The sequence below is a fragment of the Hevea brasiliensis genome, chromosome 3 (assembly GCF_030052815.1).
Source record: "Hevea brasiliensis isolate MT/VB/25A 57/8 chromosome 3, ASM3005281v1, whole genome shotgun sequence".
NCBI classification, from domain to species: Eukaryota; Viridiplantae; Streptophyta; class Magnoliopsida; order Malpighiales; family Euphorbiaceae; genus Hevea; species Hevea brasiliensis.
In genome coordinates, this window is record NC_079495.1 from 93850694 (window position 1) to 93867517 (window position 16824).

A 16824-nucleotide genomic window follows, 5' to 3' on the forward strand; every position below is an offset into this window, starting at 1 on the left:
TATTTTTTATAATATAAGTATTATGCTAATTATATGATAAAATAAATCCAATAATTTTAAAAATACTTTATAAAAATAAGCCATTTGACTTCCACAAAAACTTAAAAGATTTTTTACCATAAATAATATAATTAAACTTAAAAGATTTAATTAATGTAATTAAAAATAATATAAAAAGATTTAATTAATGTAATTAAAAAATAATATAAATAATATTTTTTATATGACAGTTTGGAGCTCCGTCTTTGTCCGTAGGTGGGTCCGGGCGTCTTTGCCAAATCAGCACACGGCTGGGAACCATGAATTATTCGCTCCAAAGAATATACTTTGGAATTCCACAATTTCACTGCATATGGAAGCGTACGAATTTTCCATTTTGTCCTTTGCTTTCCCTCTTTTGCTTTACCCTTGGTGCTTCCTTTAAATGGCAAAGAAGACCGAAAGCGGGAACGCGTACAGTTACAGATCTTTGCTTTGCTTCCCTCTACTCTTCCCCAAACCTCCCCTATATACTTCACCATTACTTCTCTATTATTCTCTCTCTCTTTCTCTTTTTGAGATCTGAGTTTTCTTTTTCTTTCTCTGGTTCCGTCCAAGCTTCACTTGCGAAGCTTTTGATTCAGAGATTAGAACCTCTGAATGCTAGAGGTGAGTTTCAGAATCACTTTCTTTGACCCGATCTTCATTTTCTTTGTTGTTTCCTTTATTTTATGTGTATTTCGAATAGTATCTTTTTTTAAAAAAAAAATTATTTTTCTGTTTGTAATGAACTTAGTTTCATCCTTTGCTAGATCCGTGCTTATGATTCCGATTGTGTTTGAATAATGTATTTCTGTGTGTGATTGTTTTTGTTTGAAATTATTTGATTAGAAATGGATTAATTTCTTGCTTCATTGTTTGCCAAATATTTGCCTTATTTAATGTATAAGGCTCGGTTGTGCGTATCTGGTTGTTTGAGTAATGTGGAAGCCTTGTTTCCTTTCTTTTTCCTTTTGGAGTGCTTGGTTTGGAATAAATCATTTTCTAAAAAAGAATTCAGTTAAATTCTCACATTAAATTCTTTTATTCCTCCAAATTAATTTTTTGTTTTTAAGTTAAAAAAGAGTTATATTCTTTTATTTCAAATATGAAAATTAGTAAAAAAAATTAATTGAATTGGATTCTTATAAAATTCTAGATTGGGATATGATTTTATTATTATTATTATTATTATTATTATTATTATTATTATTTGGTTCTTTTTGTTATATGCACCTCTGCTTCGTGTTCTGTTTTTCTGTTAGATTTTATTAATGTCGAGATGTTTGTATTTTTTCCCCCAATTATTCTGTATCAGTAAGTCATATGTTTTTGTGTTGGCTGGACTTTATTGTGGAAGTTTCTGAAAAATTATGGTTTAGTTTTGCTTAGTATTCTGGAGATGCATGATTAGTTGTGTTTGAGAACTGAAAGCAATTTAGGTTTTTGAAGCACAAATACAGACGCATCAAAGTTTTTATTTGTAATTTTTTTTTTCTCTTTGGGTACAATTGGCTCCGATGGGTTTGAATTTGAGACCTTAAGCTAGCTCATTGATTTGTATGATTTTGAAAACTACATAAGTTTTCCATTTTATTTCATGAGTGTAAGTTGGCAAATGAGGTGATTAATTCTGATGTAAAAAAATATTATGCTTTTTAATTTGATCTGCCAAAAGGGGCCCTCATAGGCATTCAATATTTTTTTTTCAAACATCTTATTTAGGTTTCTTTACTGCTTAAAAAATATCTAAAAACCAAATACAACTAGAGCTATGTGATGATGGGAACTTTCTAAATGAATGTGGATTGTACCTCACCTAAACTTACATAAAATGAAATCAAACTTAATATGTGTTTTGCAGAAATGTCCTTATGGGGCATTGGACTATTTCATGTCAGCATTATTCATAGGCACCATCAATCAAATTTCTTTTCTTTTCTTTCTTTTTTTTTTTTTTTGGAAATCAAAGAGACCTGAAAACCTGAAGCCTAGGCGTTATCTTTCACTTGTTTCTTCTTGACGTTTCTAATTTTTATGCGGTTTCCATGGTATTAATTCGATGCAATGCTTTAAGATGCTTCCTTTGAAGACTCTGTACATGCAAAGTATGATGGCTTGGGATGTAATGCTTTGTTTGATGAAACTAGATTATGAAATCATCCATGTGAGACAGTTTTTGGTTTATTTTTTGGTTTATACTCAATATGATAGTTTTTGGTTTATACTCAATATGATAACATGCTAATTGTTGTCCCTTGTGTTTTTAGGTTGCAGATATGGTTCCTCCTATAGACACTCCAAGCAAAACTATTGTTTCTCAACAGTCCTCACATCCACCTCTTAATGAGCGGATACTTTCATCAATGACTAGGAGATCTGTTGCTGCTCACCCCTGGCATGATCTAGAGATAGGTATGCAATGTCACTATAAACCATGTGAATTTGATATTTGATTCTTCATTCTTTTATTGATTGACATTGTTTATTGAATTTTTATTTTTATTTTTTTTATACACAGGACCTGGAGCTCCAAAGATATTCAACTGTGTAAGTTTAGTGAATCTTAGCCACCATTATCTTTTGCTACTTCTTTTAGGAGTTGTTTGGTGTAGCTGTTTGATGTAGATGATAGCTAATAGACATCCAAACAGTTGAATCAACTTGTTTGGTAAACCTATTAAAATTGTAGCTGATGGTTGATAAATATCAAAACAATTGCACTTTCTTTCAGCTCTATTTTTTGGGCCTTTTTTTCATAAGCTGGTAGCTGATTTGGGTTTTTTTTATTAGACAATATTACTCTTTTAAAATTTATTAATTACAAAATTTTTTGTCTTCAAATTAATTTTTTTTAACAATAAATTATTTATATTTATAAGAAATAATGAATAAATATAAAAATATTATACATAATAATTAAATTATTTATAATGTTTGTTCTTATATGATAAATAATATGAATAAAGACTTATCAAAATTATTAATCTACAAAACATTAATAAGCATAGAAAAATACATAAAATGAATATATGCTTCACCATTAATATCATTTTTTTTTCTCTTTAACATATAAGAACTTGTTTGAAAATAAAATAAACCTAAATTTTGGACATTGAACATAAACAAACCCAAAGAAAAAAAAAAACAATTTTAGATAACCTAGAAATTGTGTCACTAAATAGCATGTCAGTGTTTCTGTGTGTGTGTGTATAAACACAGGCAAATAATCAAGAAATAGATGACCTAAATAGCATGTTAGTGTCTTTTTTTTTTTATGAACAAAGAATCAATCTCAGAAAAATTCTTAAAGAGACCCACATAGCATTGTTAATGGTGTTAAAAAAGAAAGAGGACGATTTCACATAAACAAGAAACAGAGGAATCCAACAAGCATTAAAGATGGGAGAGATGATGAGAGAAAATTGAAACAATGTATGAGGAGAGGGATTAAAGGAGCATGAGTGTTGAAAATGGAAACATATGCGGTCTATAATCCTAAGTGTGGTAGTTTTATTGAGACACCAATAACTTTTTATCATCAAGACTCTAATTCTGATGACTTCCTAGTGTGTCAACACTAGACTAGTATATTGACAAATTTGAGTCTAGTGCTATTCTCTTTTACCAACTGAGGTTCCACATCAAGAAGTGCTTGCAGATGTGGAAATAAAGAAAGCTTGCCTTTTCTAGAGCCTTGTGCCTAGAACAAGGCATGCGCCTAGGCATATGAGGTGAATGTCTGTTAAATATTGGAGGCATTAGGGTTGGAGCCTTGAGTCTGAAGCGTGCCTTTAACAACCTTGAATCTCATAATGCTTGACATTTTGGTGCTATAGAACTAACATGGCATTAATACAATGAAGTGTGAGGGCTAACATGTTTATTTCCATTTTTTTTTTCATTTCCTTTTCTAACTTGTATGGTTGACATAAAAGTAACTGTCTCTTTGATTTACCAGAAAGGGTTTTTTTTTTTTTCCAAAACCATGAGGTTATAAAATAAAATTTGTTAATTTTCCAGAGTTGCCTTTTACATTACTTTCATGGTTCAATTTGAATTACAATTTCTGTGATTTATAATGCATGGAAATTTTGACTGATTATTATAAATAAAAATTGCAATCCATTTGAAATGTCATTTGACATTTGACGAGGGTTTTGGTAAAATTAATGCAGGTGATCGAAATAGGAAAAGGGAGCAAGGTGAAATATGAACTTGACAAAAAAACTGGACTCATCAAGGTAATCGTGTGTGTGAATCTCATTTTCTTCATGACCTTACATTTATTTACAATGGGCTGGTAAATTTTCTTATTTGCAGGTTGATCGTGTTCTTTACTCCTCAGTTGTGTATCCCCACAACTATGGCTTCATCCCTCGTACTCTTTGTGAGGACAATGATCCCTTGGATGTCTTAATTATTATGCAGGTATTTTGTTTGATAATCAATTTTCTCGTGTGCTTGGCATGCTTGCTTGGAAACATCTTGATATTGTTTCAAGGATTTACCCTAACATTTTTAGCTGTATGTTATTATATGTATCCTTCTTGCGACCATAGTGGTAATGAGGAACTTTCTTTGTAAAATAATAATAATAGTAATAATAATAATAAATTTATGTGCAGGAGCCAGTGCTTCCAGGATGCTTTCTTAGGGCTAAAGCTATTGGACTTATGCCAATGATTGATCAGGTACATATAACCAGGCAGAAAACTCTGAATAGTTGTTCCATTTTTTATTTTTTGCCTGCTTTTATTCTTGCTGGTTCATAGTAGTTGCTCTCATTTATCAATACGTTTCCATATTGGCCAACCAGGGTGAAAAAGATGATAAGATAATTGCTGTTTGTGCTGATGATCCTGAGTATCGCCACTACAATGATATCAAGGAACTCCCACCACATCGTTTGGCTGAGATCCGTCGCTTCTTTGAAGACTGTATCCTTTAAAGTATTTGTTACTTCTTAGCGAGAACCTGTGCACTACAAAATGTTTTAGGCATGCACTATTTCTTTTATGAAGCCTTCAAAAAGTAAAACATAATTTTTTCCCCTTAATAACAAGTTCAGATAAGAAAAATGAAAACAAAGAAGTTGCGGTCAATGACTTCCTTCCAGCCTTTGACGCCTACAAAGCAGTTCAGCATTCCATGTAAGATAGACCTCTCTGTGAACGATTGTCTGTGTTTGCGTGTGTTGTTTCTATGTTGTTTAAACTGGTCCCAAAAAAAAAAAACCCTAACCTGACTAAACACGGATCAATTTTAAAATTTGCAAAAAATGAGAAAGCATGATAAACTTAAAGCAAGCAGGAATTTAGCAAGTCTGCAATTCTTTTTTCTGATTTTCCTCAATATTGGTAATTAGTGCATTTTCAAATTCACTTTTCTAATCTCAGAGAATTTTTTATATTTGCGTATACCTTAACTGTAGTCCTAAACTTGACTTGTCAACTGCTTATATGATTTAGGGTTTATATATTTATTGTTATATTTACTTCTTTCAATCTCTGTTATTCATTGTGTTTCTTTTCCTTTTCTTTGATTTTCCTGCTTTCTGAAGGAATCTCTATGCTGACTACATAGTGGAGACCTTGAGGCGGTGATACAGAAGTGTGATTTTGAGCTCTAATCGTCTTTTATAAGATATTTACATATATAGTCTTCTGTCATCCTTGTGTCAATGCATTGACCTAAAAAATGTATGCTTAATTTTGTTACATTTTCTACATGGATTGGTTATTATATTCTTGCGCTATAATCCAAGACGATGACGCCAAAGTGATCATAGTCAATGTTAGATCTTTACTATAGTGAATATTAGAAAGTAAAAGAGAAAACAAAGTATTGTTTGGATTAATCATATTTTTTAAAGTATCTAATAGCGTGATTGATGCCTTACAATGTTGTCTTTTAACATATTGGATCAAATGGATCTTAGAGACAGTGAATATACACTAAAATATATATTATTTTAATAAAAAAAATTAAGACACTTCCATCATTTGTTAGTCAAATCGATGATTTTCTTTTTTTTTTTTTTTTGGTATTTTGTGTATTATTAAAATGCTGAACCTACTCGTCAACAACATTCATTATTAAAATATTCATTCTGAAGCAACATTTCTTATTTTGAAAATTTTTTACACAAGTTTATCCTTTAAATTCATTATTATGTAAACCATAATATTTTTGTTATTAAGGAGACGAAGGGTGTGCTTGGAAAGTATAATAATAATAATAATAATAATAATAATAATAATAATAATATTCTTTTAACTTAGCAAAAGTAATTTTGAAGGAAAAAATAAAATCGAATAAAAAAATATAGGATTTTGAAAAAAAAAAATTGTAGATCATGAGACTTATTATTAGGAATCTAAATTATTCAAAATTACTGGACGTGAATTCTAATCAGGATTATATAATAAACTAAAAAATATTCATAACGAAAATAAATTTATCTATTTATAAATAAAAATAAATAAACATCCATTTTAGTTATCAATTATTTCAAATAGTAAAATTTAAACACTTATCCTAAATACAATTATTAATAAATCATCAAAATTTAATAAATTACGTAAATTAATTTAATTTTAACATGAAAATCGTTCCAAATGGAAAGTGAAGAATAAAGTAAATTAGTCATTACGAAGTTTTCATATGGAAATGAAAAAAATATGTTAATAATTAGAAATAAAGTATAAAAGAGGTACAAATTAACATTATATTTTTCATATATAAAAGAAATTAATTACACAAACAAAAAACAATGTAAGAGTATTATATTTTATTTTATTAATTAGAAATTAGGTACAAAAAAGAGTACAAATCAATAATATATTACATTTTCTATAAATAAAATTAATTATTTAAATAAAAAATAATATAAAAAATTTAAAAAATTTAATGGCGTTAGCAATAAATATATATATATATACATATATTGAACGATAGATAAAGTGTGCGCTCAATTTTTTAATTTAATATTTTTTAAGAGACTATCGAATAACCTTTTATTTAGAACTCCTGCCAAAAGAAAGATTCAAAAGCTCATCAATCTTGCAATTCGTTATTAAGGAGACAAAAGGTGTACTTGATAATAATAATAATAATAATAATAATAATAGGATCTGAATTTTATCAAAATTTATTAATTAATCTCTAGAATTTTTAAAAGTAACTAAAATGCCCATTGCTAATTCAAAATAGAACATGTTAGTCTTTCTATTAACGATTCCGTTAATTAGATGGGAAAAGCAAAAAATGCCATTTTATTCTTTTCTCCCTTAGCGAAAAATACCCGATTCTCTCTCAAATTCCTCATCCTCTTCGTTGCTGCACTTCCTCATCTTTTTTTAGTCAGCCGCCTAGCCAGTCCCAGTCACTCCCCTCCATCTCCATGCTCTGCTCTCTTTCAATTTGGTCGAACCCATCTGCCCTACGGACGCGACAAGCCCTTCGGCCTTCCCTACCCAACTCGTCGTGTTCCTCACCCTTCTGCCTCATTCTCAATCCTCACCCTTCGGCCTCATTTGCCAATAATAATAATAATAATAATAATAATAATAATATTATTATTATTATTATAACTTAAAAAAGTAATGTTGGAGGAAAAAATAAAATCAAATAAAAAGTAGGATTGTTGTACGTTGTTTATATTCATTGTATTTATTTATAATTTATTTTTATTTATATGTAATTTTGAAAAAATTTCATTCTAATTAATTAATAAACTTTAAAATTAAATAAAAATTTTCTTTTAAAGCAAGTGTAATAATACAATAAAACTAAGAAAATTTCTTAACATAACTTTAAATACTTCTATATTTAAATAATTAGAAATACTTCTATATTTAAATAATTAGATAACAATATAAAACATATTTAAATTGATAAAAATTTAAAATGAATGAATTTTTATTTTAAATGATTAATTATTAAAATAAAGTTTGAATAATTTTAAGAATAATATTTTTTTAAATTTTAATAAATTTATAAATTGAAATATTTTATTAGCATAAAAAATTAAAATTTATTTGAAAATAGAATTAATAGATAAAAAAAACTCTAAAACTCTAAAAAAATTTTCAATTTTATTTAAATTTTTAATTTGCTTAATTGCATAAGATTGTATAACTATTTTTAGTTTTTATTAACCTTTTCATTAAAAATTATTTTTAATTTACTGTACTAAAAATAATTTGAGAAAATAAAAATATTTTATTTTTATTTTAATTAAAATAAAATAAATAAAAATTTATTTTATATAAAAATAAATTTGAAATTTAATTAAAATTATATTTTTATCAATATCAATAATTTTTCTAACTTGTAACCAACAAATTGGTTGTTATGCTGATTAAAAAATTTAAACTTTTTATTTTAATATTTAATTAAAACCTATCCATTATTTTTTTTTAAATGGATGTCGATACCATATTTTGGCCGACCTCCGAAGTTAAGGGACTTCATCATCCGCTCTCAGCTGATGTCTTTCGGTCATAAATAACTTTTCCAAACTGACCGATTGCTCGATCATGGAATAAACCGATCCCATACTTAGTTAATAGTTTTTCGCTCTCTTATCGAAAGGTTTCGAACCAAAGATGTATCCCCAGACCATCCAGTCTCGCTTTCAATCTCTTCTTACAAATATTGTGGAACTTCATTTGGCCAATGTCAAGATCGGGCTTCTCACTTGAATGCCCCGGATATTAAAGTGAAGGTCTCTATCCGGTCTAATGACGATCCCGATCTTTAGAATTCAAATTGAGGCCAAATTCTAATGTTTTAAAGTCTTACCTGGTGTTTGGTCATGGCTTAGTCCGGTCTCAAGCTTATGTACAATGTTTTTTCTATCTTTTATACTTAGATTAATGGTTATTTTTAAGTTTACTATCCGACACGTTCAAAACAATTAAGTACTCATACAATTTGGACATTTTCTGATCTCATCGAGAAATTGAACAAAAGGACTTCATTTCATTTCAAAATAAAATTTACAAGTCATTCGGCTGGAGGGTCTCCCACAGCCTACTCTCCAGGTACATCATCGTTTCTCTCTCTCTCTCTCTCTGGCTCCTTGTCGCTCTCATCTTTGGCCTCTGGGGCGAGCTCATTCATCCAGGAGAAGTCCTCTTCAGGATACTGCTTCCTCAGCTCGGCCAGAAGGTCATTATGAGCGTTCACATAAGCCACGACCTCCTTTGTGGTGCTCTCCTCTTCCTTAGCTTGGAGCTCCTCATCCTTGGCTCGGAGCTCTTCCTCTTTCGCCCGAAGGTCTTCAGCATAACGAGCGAGATCGGCAGACCAACCAGCTCGGGAGTCTTCAAGTTCTCGTTCCACCTCCGCTATCCTCTCCTCATAATGCTTCATCCGATCTTCCATCCTGGCGATGTAGTCATTAGCAGAGGAGAGCTGAGCTTGAGCAGTAGAGGCGTCTTGGACCGCCTTAAGGATCTCCTTCTTTAAGGCGTGGGCTTTCTCTCTGAGTACGTGCTGGTTTGCAATGGCCTCTAAGCCTAAGCTCATTGTCTGAGCTAAGATATCATCAATGCTCTCCTCTGCCAACCTATTCCGATCTTCTTGGAAGCAGATGGAAGCTCCCATGACTTTGGCCAGACCGGGATTCCCTCTTGTAGAGCGATTCCTTTCCAGCGATTGGATCAAGAGTTGAGCGCCCCTGGAAAGCGTCCTGACCGTAGGACCGGAAGACTCCCCTTCCACATTGGAAGAGATCGGAGGAGGAGGGGGAGGTGGAAGCTCGATTTGCTAAGGAGCAGGAGCGATGACCTCTACCTCAGGGATCGGTTGCTCCTGAGATCGGGGAGGAGAGCTCGGCACCTCTACTAATTCACGACGAGGGGTCTGAGCATCAGCAATGGTGGCCCCTTCATCGCCCGCACTTTTCTAGAGACCTCCCTCTTTCGCTTGCGACTTTCCTTAGAAGCATTGCCGCCCGCCATACCTGCACAAAAAAGAAGTCAGTGAGTTCGCTAAGATTCAGAGACCAGAGATATGGGTAGTACCAGGGCCGAGGTCAGAGAGCTGAAGCTCGTATTCTTTTTCAGTGATCAGCCGCATCATCCAATACTTTAGTTTGGCCATGATTGGATCTAAGCACGAGAATTTCTGAGTAGACGCCTGAGATTTTAACTCTTTCACCATGGCGTCTTCATCCTTATTTAAGGCGATCTTCTTCAGGATCGGGGCTACCAAATGTTGCCAACTCCGTGGGATACCCTCAAAGCCGTTCGAAATCTTGCTCCTCAATATGAAAAAGCAGTCCTTCCAATTCTTCAATGAAGAAGGGAGATCAGTAAAGAGAGAGCAGTTCGGCTTAGCCTGAAAGAACCAGAACTCATCATCCTTTCTTCGAGCAAGCCTATGTAGCTCGGCAAAGACTTTAGCCGTGGGTTCTAGTCCCTTAGCTCGGCAAAGGCCCCGAAAAGCTATTAGAGTCTGCCAGGAGTTCGGATGCACTTGAGCTACCGAGACGTGATGGAACTTTAGAACGGCCTTGTAAAATTCGTCCAAAGGAAAACAGAGTCCGGCTTTCAGCTGCTCTTCGTATACTATGATGAAATCGACCTCATCAAAGAAGTGATCGGCCCAATGATCACCATGGCACTTGATTAGTTCAAAGAAGTCGATCCGCAGGTTGTACTCTTGGCTTATAGATTGAAGATCGGTTTCTCTCAGGACCGAAGGCAACTCATCCACTGGCAGGTTTTCTCTTCTGGAAGATGTTCCTCTCCTCGACCTGGCAGCCGGACCAGTAACCGGAATGATGGCCATGCTGGTTCGACCACCTGATCTAATTACATTGCCTTCCTCTGAGGTCCACGAAAAATGGACGGAAGGTGGGCTCACAACTCTCTGATCCTCGGCGCCGCTCATTTTCAAGAAAACAAAAAGGTTAACTAAGAGAAGAATCAAAATCCCTACCGGAATGTGATCGGTGCCGAAAAAACTCGAAGAAACGAGAGAATGCTAACAAAGTTCTGAAAATGACATAAGGGAGCAACTGACTTACCCTCCCCTCTATTTATACCCGTCTGAGCAGTTAATGCTCACAAAGTCCCAAGCGGCGCATCGGTTAGCGGAATCGGCTTACTTTCCTAACACGTCGGAGGAAGATTCCAGAAACACAATAATTAAATCAAAATTAAAGGGATCGATTAGCTAGGGTTCTCGGATTGAACAAACTTTCAAAATCACAGATCGGTTAATGAAGATTCAGTTAGGGATTAGATCGAATATGCACATCAGAGACTAGAAAAATAACTAATGCAATAATAAAATAACAACCTTTAGATAAAATTTCATTTCATTTCCAAAAGATCGGATTACATCATTTGGGCGTTCTCAAGAGATCGGATTACATCATTAGGGGAATTTTTAAAGGTCAGATTACATCATTTGGGCGATCTCTAAAGATCAACACTACATCTTACCTAGTAATGGCCTATGTCAAAGCCTAGTCTTGTGGCTGAATCAAAAAATGTGTTTGATCAGAAAACCAGCCACAAGTATTGGATAGAAGTACAGCTCAGATAGGGTGACTATGACTCTCATGATGATGAGCGGAGTCATCGTCGATGTCATCGACCAGAACCGAGTTGTAGTCAGGATGCCCGATGTGGTGAGGAGCCAAATGAACTTCAAGAGGCGGTCACCGACATTAAGATTGAAATTAGCAGTCCTCTTGCCCGAGATCGGTCCACTGATTATACCAGTAGACCGATTCGAGATCGGCACAATCATCACTTTCGGTCTTGATCAGTAAATTAGTCCGGTTCCCTCACTGTCATTAGATGTCCTCATGGTTTTTCGATCGCCGGGATCGTAAATTTTCAGGCGAAGGGCGAAGAAAACAGATGGAAAAAGATCATAAGCAGTCACCATAATCAGAAATCTTACCAGAAAAACTAGAATTGGAGAAATGGAGAAACTAAAGGAGGAGAAGTGAAGTGTGGGGGTGATTTACCTGTTGGTACTTATATATAGGGGCTGGGCATTTATTGCATGCAGAAACCGAAGCGGATGCATCGGTAATAGAAGAATTAATAGTGTTAACCATGGCAAGTAGATAAGGAAGAAAGATCTAGAATGGGAGAGATCGGGGAATAAGAAGGGACCTGATACTAGAGTGATCGGAAAAGGAGAGGGTCATAATAGGGAGATCGGAAAAATAGAGATCAGAAAGCACAGAGTGATTAAAATAACTTTCAATTAGCTCCCTTCATAATCAGAGCCGAGTTAGTTAAAGCGTTACAGGCAGATGAAATCTTCACCGCACGCCTCAGCTGCAGAAATGCCCACCTAGGCGTGACGCTAAAGCGATTATGGCGATTACGTACATAGATCTCCACCGTTGATCATACTTGTAAGGACGAATCCGGAGCCCTTGGATCAAAAAGTAGACGACAGGATTGACGCTTTTTATTCCCAGCCCTTGGATCCATCTTGTAAGGCAAGTCCCTGAGCCGTTGGATTAAGAGGAGAAAGGACAGATATTCTGAATAGGATCCCGGCCCTCCATTTTGATTCTTTTTAATTCTCAGACATCGGATCATGTCCCTTTGAATCCAAACCCTCTGTCTCCCCTAGAGAGATCCTGACCCTTCTTTAAGAGCACCCGTTCCTTATAAATACCTGTATGCAATACTGTAGAGGGGACAGGCAAAAAAAAGGAGGTGATGGTTATAGTGGACAGGCTCTGAAATTTGATTCAGTCTTACTACTTTGCCATTCTAAGCTTTCATAGAATCAAGAAACTTCAGAAACCAGATTTCTCGAGTATCTCCATTGAAGGAGTTTTGGACCCTGAAATTCTTCATTTTCATTGTCTGTTCATTACTCTGCGGGACCATTTTTGTTCAGTTTTGTCTTCACCTCCCTAACACCAACATATTGCTCTCCAAGCTTGACTTCATTCTGGCCCGGTTCCCGTCGCTTGGACTCAGCTGCATTCCGACCTGGTTCTCATTCCTTCGAAGTAAGCACGAGTCCTTCGACAATCAGTTTTCAACTCTACAATATCTGTAGTTCCAGAGTTAGTTCAATAGCCTCAACTTCCCATAGGTAAGTGTCTAGACTGTCATTTTGCCGAACACTCGTGTTTTATTTTGTCTGTTCTTATTCTTGAAATTTTCTATTATGTTCAGTTGCACTAAAATCTCAACGTAGATTATTCAGGCCGATAGTTATTTCCCGAATCTACTTCTATATTCATTCGTAAACTTTATTTATCCATTCTTAGCTTTTATTTCCTTCAAAAATAGGTGTTCTGGTTGTGGGCAACTTGTAGGTAATTTAAAAGATGTTGATAGAAGTATCTTAATATGAAAGTTTTCGAACAAATAAAAATGACAAAAGAATAGCCGTAACAAAAGGTTGAATCATAGGCCAGAGAAATAAGTTATAAGGTCAGGTTATGAAACAAACCTAAGAGGTAACATAATAGGGCGAGAATCGGGATGAGATCGGGTCCCGGACTAGTAACCAAAAGAGGTCAGATATCGCCAGCCAAAGAGTTCTGATAAGGCGATCACATAGGAGATCGGCGAGAAGTTCGGTCTTGTATCCACCCTCTAGTTATGAGGCATTAGTGGGTTAAGAGAAGCTTTAGTCAGGTTTCTGGCGCCTTTAGGCACCAGAATCCTTAGTTCAAGGTCCTTACGATATGCAATCATAACAAATATTCTAAGACATCGGGGGAGAGTTCTTACCTGATTCTCATTTAAATGAAAAACATGGAGATCGGAGGAGAGTTCTTATCCGAGATCCTTCATTTAAAATTTTAAATCGAACACTCTAAGAGATGGAGGGAGAGTTCTTACCTGATTCTCATTCAAATAAAAAACACGGAGATCGGAGGAGAGTTCTTATCCGAGATCCTCCACTAAAAACTTTGAACCAAATATTCTAAGAGATCGGGGGAGAGTTCTTACCTGATTCTCATTCAAATAAAAAACACGAAGATCGGAGGAGAGTTCTTATTCGAGATCCTCCACTAAAAACTTTGAACCCAATATTCTAAGAGATCGGGGGAGAGTTCTTACCCATTTCTCAGCCAAAACCTCAATAAAATATGTGGAGATCGGAGGAGAGTTCTTATCCGAAATCTCCCGCCTAAAACTCTTAATAAAACATATCTAAAGATCGGGAGAAGCTTCTCACCCGAGCTCTTTTAACAAAATCCAAATTAAAATGACACAATTCTAATACATAAGATAACCCTACACGACACCTATTCACTATAGGGCCATCTCATCAACTTGTGTTCTTGGGCAACCCAAAATAAGTGAAATATCAAACATTCCTTTATTTTGCACAAAGGATTAACATTATCACTATCCCAACCCTCTAATTATCTTTTTAATTTATGAAGAGCATAACATTAAATCTGTTTACCCTCGTTGAGGGATGAGGTGGGGTACCTAACACCTTCCCCACCTGTATACGAACCCCGAACCTAGAATCTCTGTTTTCGAAGTGGTTTCTTTCTAATCTATTTTCACAAATGATTTTCTTTAATTTCCCTCAAAATTAAAGTGGCGACTCCTCACTTTACCCACTTCAGTGAAAAGCTTCGTCCAGGCGACCGCAAAATCCCTTGGGACAGCTTGGTGACTCCACTGGGGACATGCTATTTAATACCCTGGTTTAGAGGTCCAAAAACATATTTAGTTTTATAATCATATAAATTGAAATTGTAATTAGAGGGGGGTTTAATTTGCAAAATTCGAAAATCTTGATATATTGTTATTATTCTTTCTAACCATTTTTATTTATTTTGATTGTCTTGTTTGTTACAGCAACTTTCGTCAAAAAATGTAAAAAAAAATTCCCATGAAGGGAAGAGGTAAATGTGTCCCTTCACACACCAATTACTTACACAATGTCCTCACACACTTCAGCCCTATACCTGGGCTTTCTTACCCTTTGAGGAAGTAGGAGGGAGTCATGTAGCGGTGTCCGTGGGTTTTACCCCGTTAGTATCCGTAAAGGCTTCTGCTCAAGTTGAAACTTGTTCCATCTACTGTGATACCCGTGGAATTCTCCCATTAGTATCATGGTGGTGAAATGGGGCTCTACTGTTTACGGTAGAGGCAATTTGGAAACCTGTGGCTTTTAGAAAATTAGACATTGAGCTGAACTATCACAGTAGCTGGAAGCCGTAGCAAACTACCTTATAAGATAAAACTATTTAATTAGATAGCACTTAACCGGTACTAGGATTCTCCCTATTTTAGGACAAAAGGGACATACTTGCTCTCACCTTACTCTGTTTGTGTTTTCTTGTTTTTCAAATTTTGAGGGTAATTTTGAATCATACTGTTAGGACGATCTATGCATCTTCCTACTTTGATAGGTGTATGGATATCACCATGCCAACAGTATAATTCAAAATTACTTGAATTTGTTCTGCTGACAAGTTTTCTCCACAAGCATTACAAAATTGGGGTCCGTAAAAGGATAAATGAGAACTTTAACATGACATCCTCGAGTCAGTCGACGGAAAAAGTTCCTAGACAAGAACAGAATGATAGATCATGGTCCAAACCGCTTCACAGCTCGAAGCACCCACAGAGTGATGCCACCAGGGTAGACACTGGACTATTACCTCCATTAGATCCAAGCAAGGTCGAAGTCAGAATGACCGGTCTCGAGGGTTTATCCAGTAATTGGAAATTTTCTTCTCGATCATGTCAAGGCAAAGTTCGAGAAAAAATATGGAAGGATCACAACCTTGATACGAACTAGAGTTCAAGTTCCGGCGCTAAAAGCCATGCTGTCAATTTAGAATCCCAAGTATGGGGTGTTCTCCTTCAACAACATTGACACGACCCCCACTATGGAAGAATATCAGGTGCTACTAGAGATCCCTTATGTGGCACAGAATCGGATCTACCTACACCTCAAGCATAGGCAAACTTGGAAACGATTTGCACATATATTGGGGGTCTCCGCAGAAGAAGCAAAAGTAAGAGAAACTGTCAAAGGGAACACACGTGGGTGGTATTGGACTTACGTCAAAAAACATTTGGATCTACACATTCAAAACAAACAATGGGAGCAAGCTTCGTTGGCACTGGCTTTGGGAATCTATGACCTGATTTTATTTCCCGGACCTTTAGGAATTATAACCTGCGATTATTCTGAGAAGTGTTAGGCGTGAAAAGCAAAAGGTCAACCCAATACCGGCAATCCTTGCAGAGACCCTATTGACTCTTACTTATTATCGACGACAAGGCAGGGGATCTATTAAGTGCTGTTCTTAATTGCTACACCTTTGGATCCTCAGTCACATGTGTCCTCTGGAGACCAAGGGGTTGACTTGGTATCCCGACCAGCCACTTATTGAGAAAATGGCTAGATTAACAATCAGTCCAAAGAACGAGCTACAGTGGCAAGAGCAGATTCAAAGCTTCAACAGTCACAACTACTGCTGGAGGAAATTATGGACGTTGGGTCAACCTATTTTGTTCAGTACGGGGAGTAATCATTCGGTATCTTTGATCGGAGTGATCGGATACACGAGTTACGCCCCAGCTTTGGTAATGAGGCAGTTCGGTTCAACCCAATCTGCGCTCAGTGTTGAAGAATACCATCAAGTTCATTTCTATCATGAGCTCGGCAGCGAGGAAGAATTGAAAGTATTTCGCAAATCTTGGGAGAGTGTCACTATGATTGAAAGATCGCCTAAAGGGCCGGGTGCCACAAAAGATTACCTTAGATGGAGGGCCAGCAGGGATCAAGGACACACAACTGCCGAGCCAACAGAACTTGAAA

General features: G+C 35.3%; 1 protein-coding gene across 1 annotated transcript; it reads left to right on the forward strand.

Annotated features, from left to right (window-relative positions):
- The first annotated feature begins 399 nt into the window (after positions 1 to 399).
- LOC131178402 (soluble inorganic pyrophosphatase 4-like) lies at positions 400 to 5624 on the forward strand. Its single transcript, XM_058143361.1, has 9 exons — positions 400 to 648; positions 2289 to 2433; positions 2540 to 2568; positions 4197 to 4262; positions 4342 to 4449; positions 4647 to 4712; positions 4838 to 4958; positions 5090 to 5171; positions 5582 to 5624. Exons 1-9 carry the CDS (start codon positions 640 to 642, stop codon positions 5622 to 5624), a joined length of 669 nt encoding a protein of 222 aa, XP_057999344.1. The 5' UTR covers positions 400 to 639.
- The last annotated feature ends 11200 nt before the right edge of the window (positions 5625 to 16824 follow it).

Bases quoted from the DNA above. Each gene is read 5' to 3' on its own strand.
- LOC131178402 (XM_058143361.1), top strand. The intron at 4,450-4,646 runs GTATTTTGTTTG...ATTTATGTGCAG, and splicing joins ATGTCTTAATTATTATGCAG to GAGCCAGTGCTTCCAGGATG. The intron at 4,959-5,089 runs GTATCCTTTAAA...TAACAAGTTCAG, and splicing joins CCGTCGCTTCTTTGAAGACT to ATAAGAAAAATGAAAACAAA.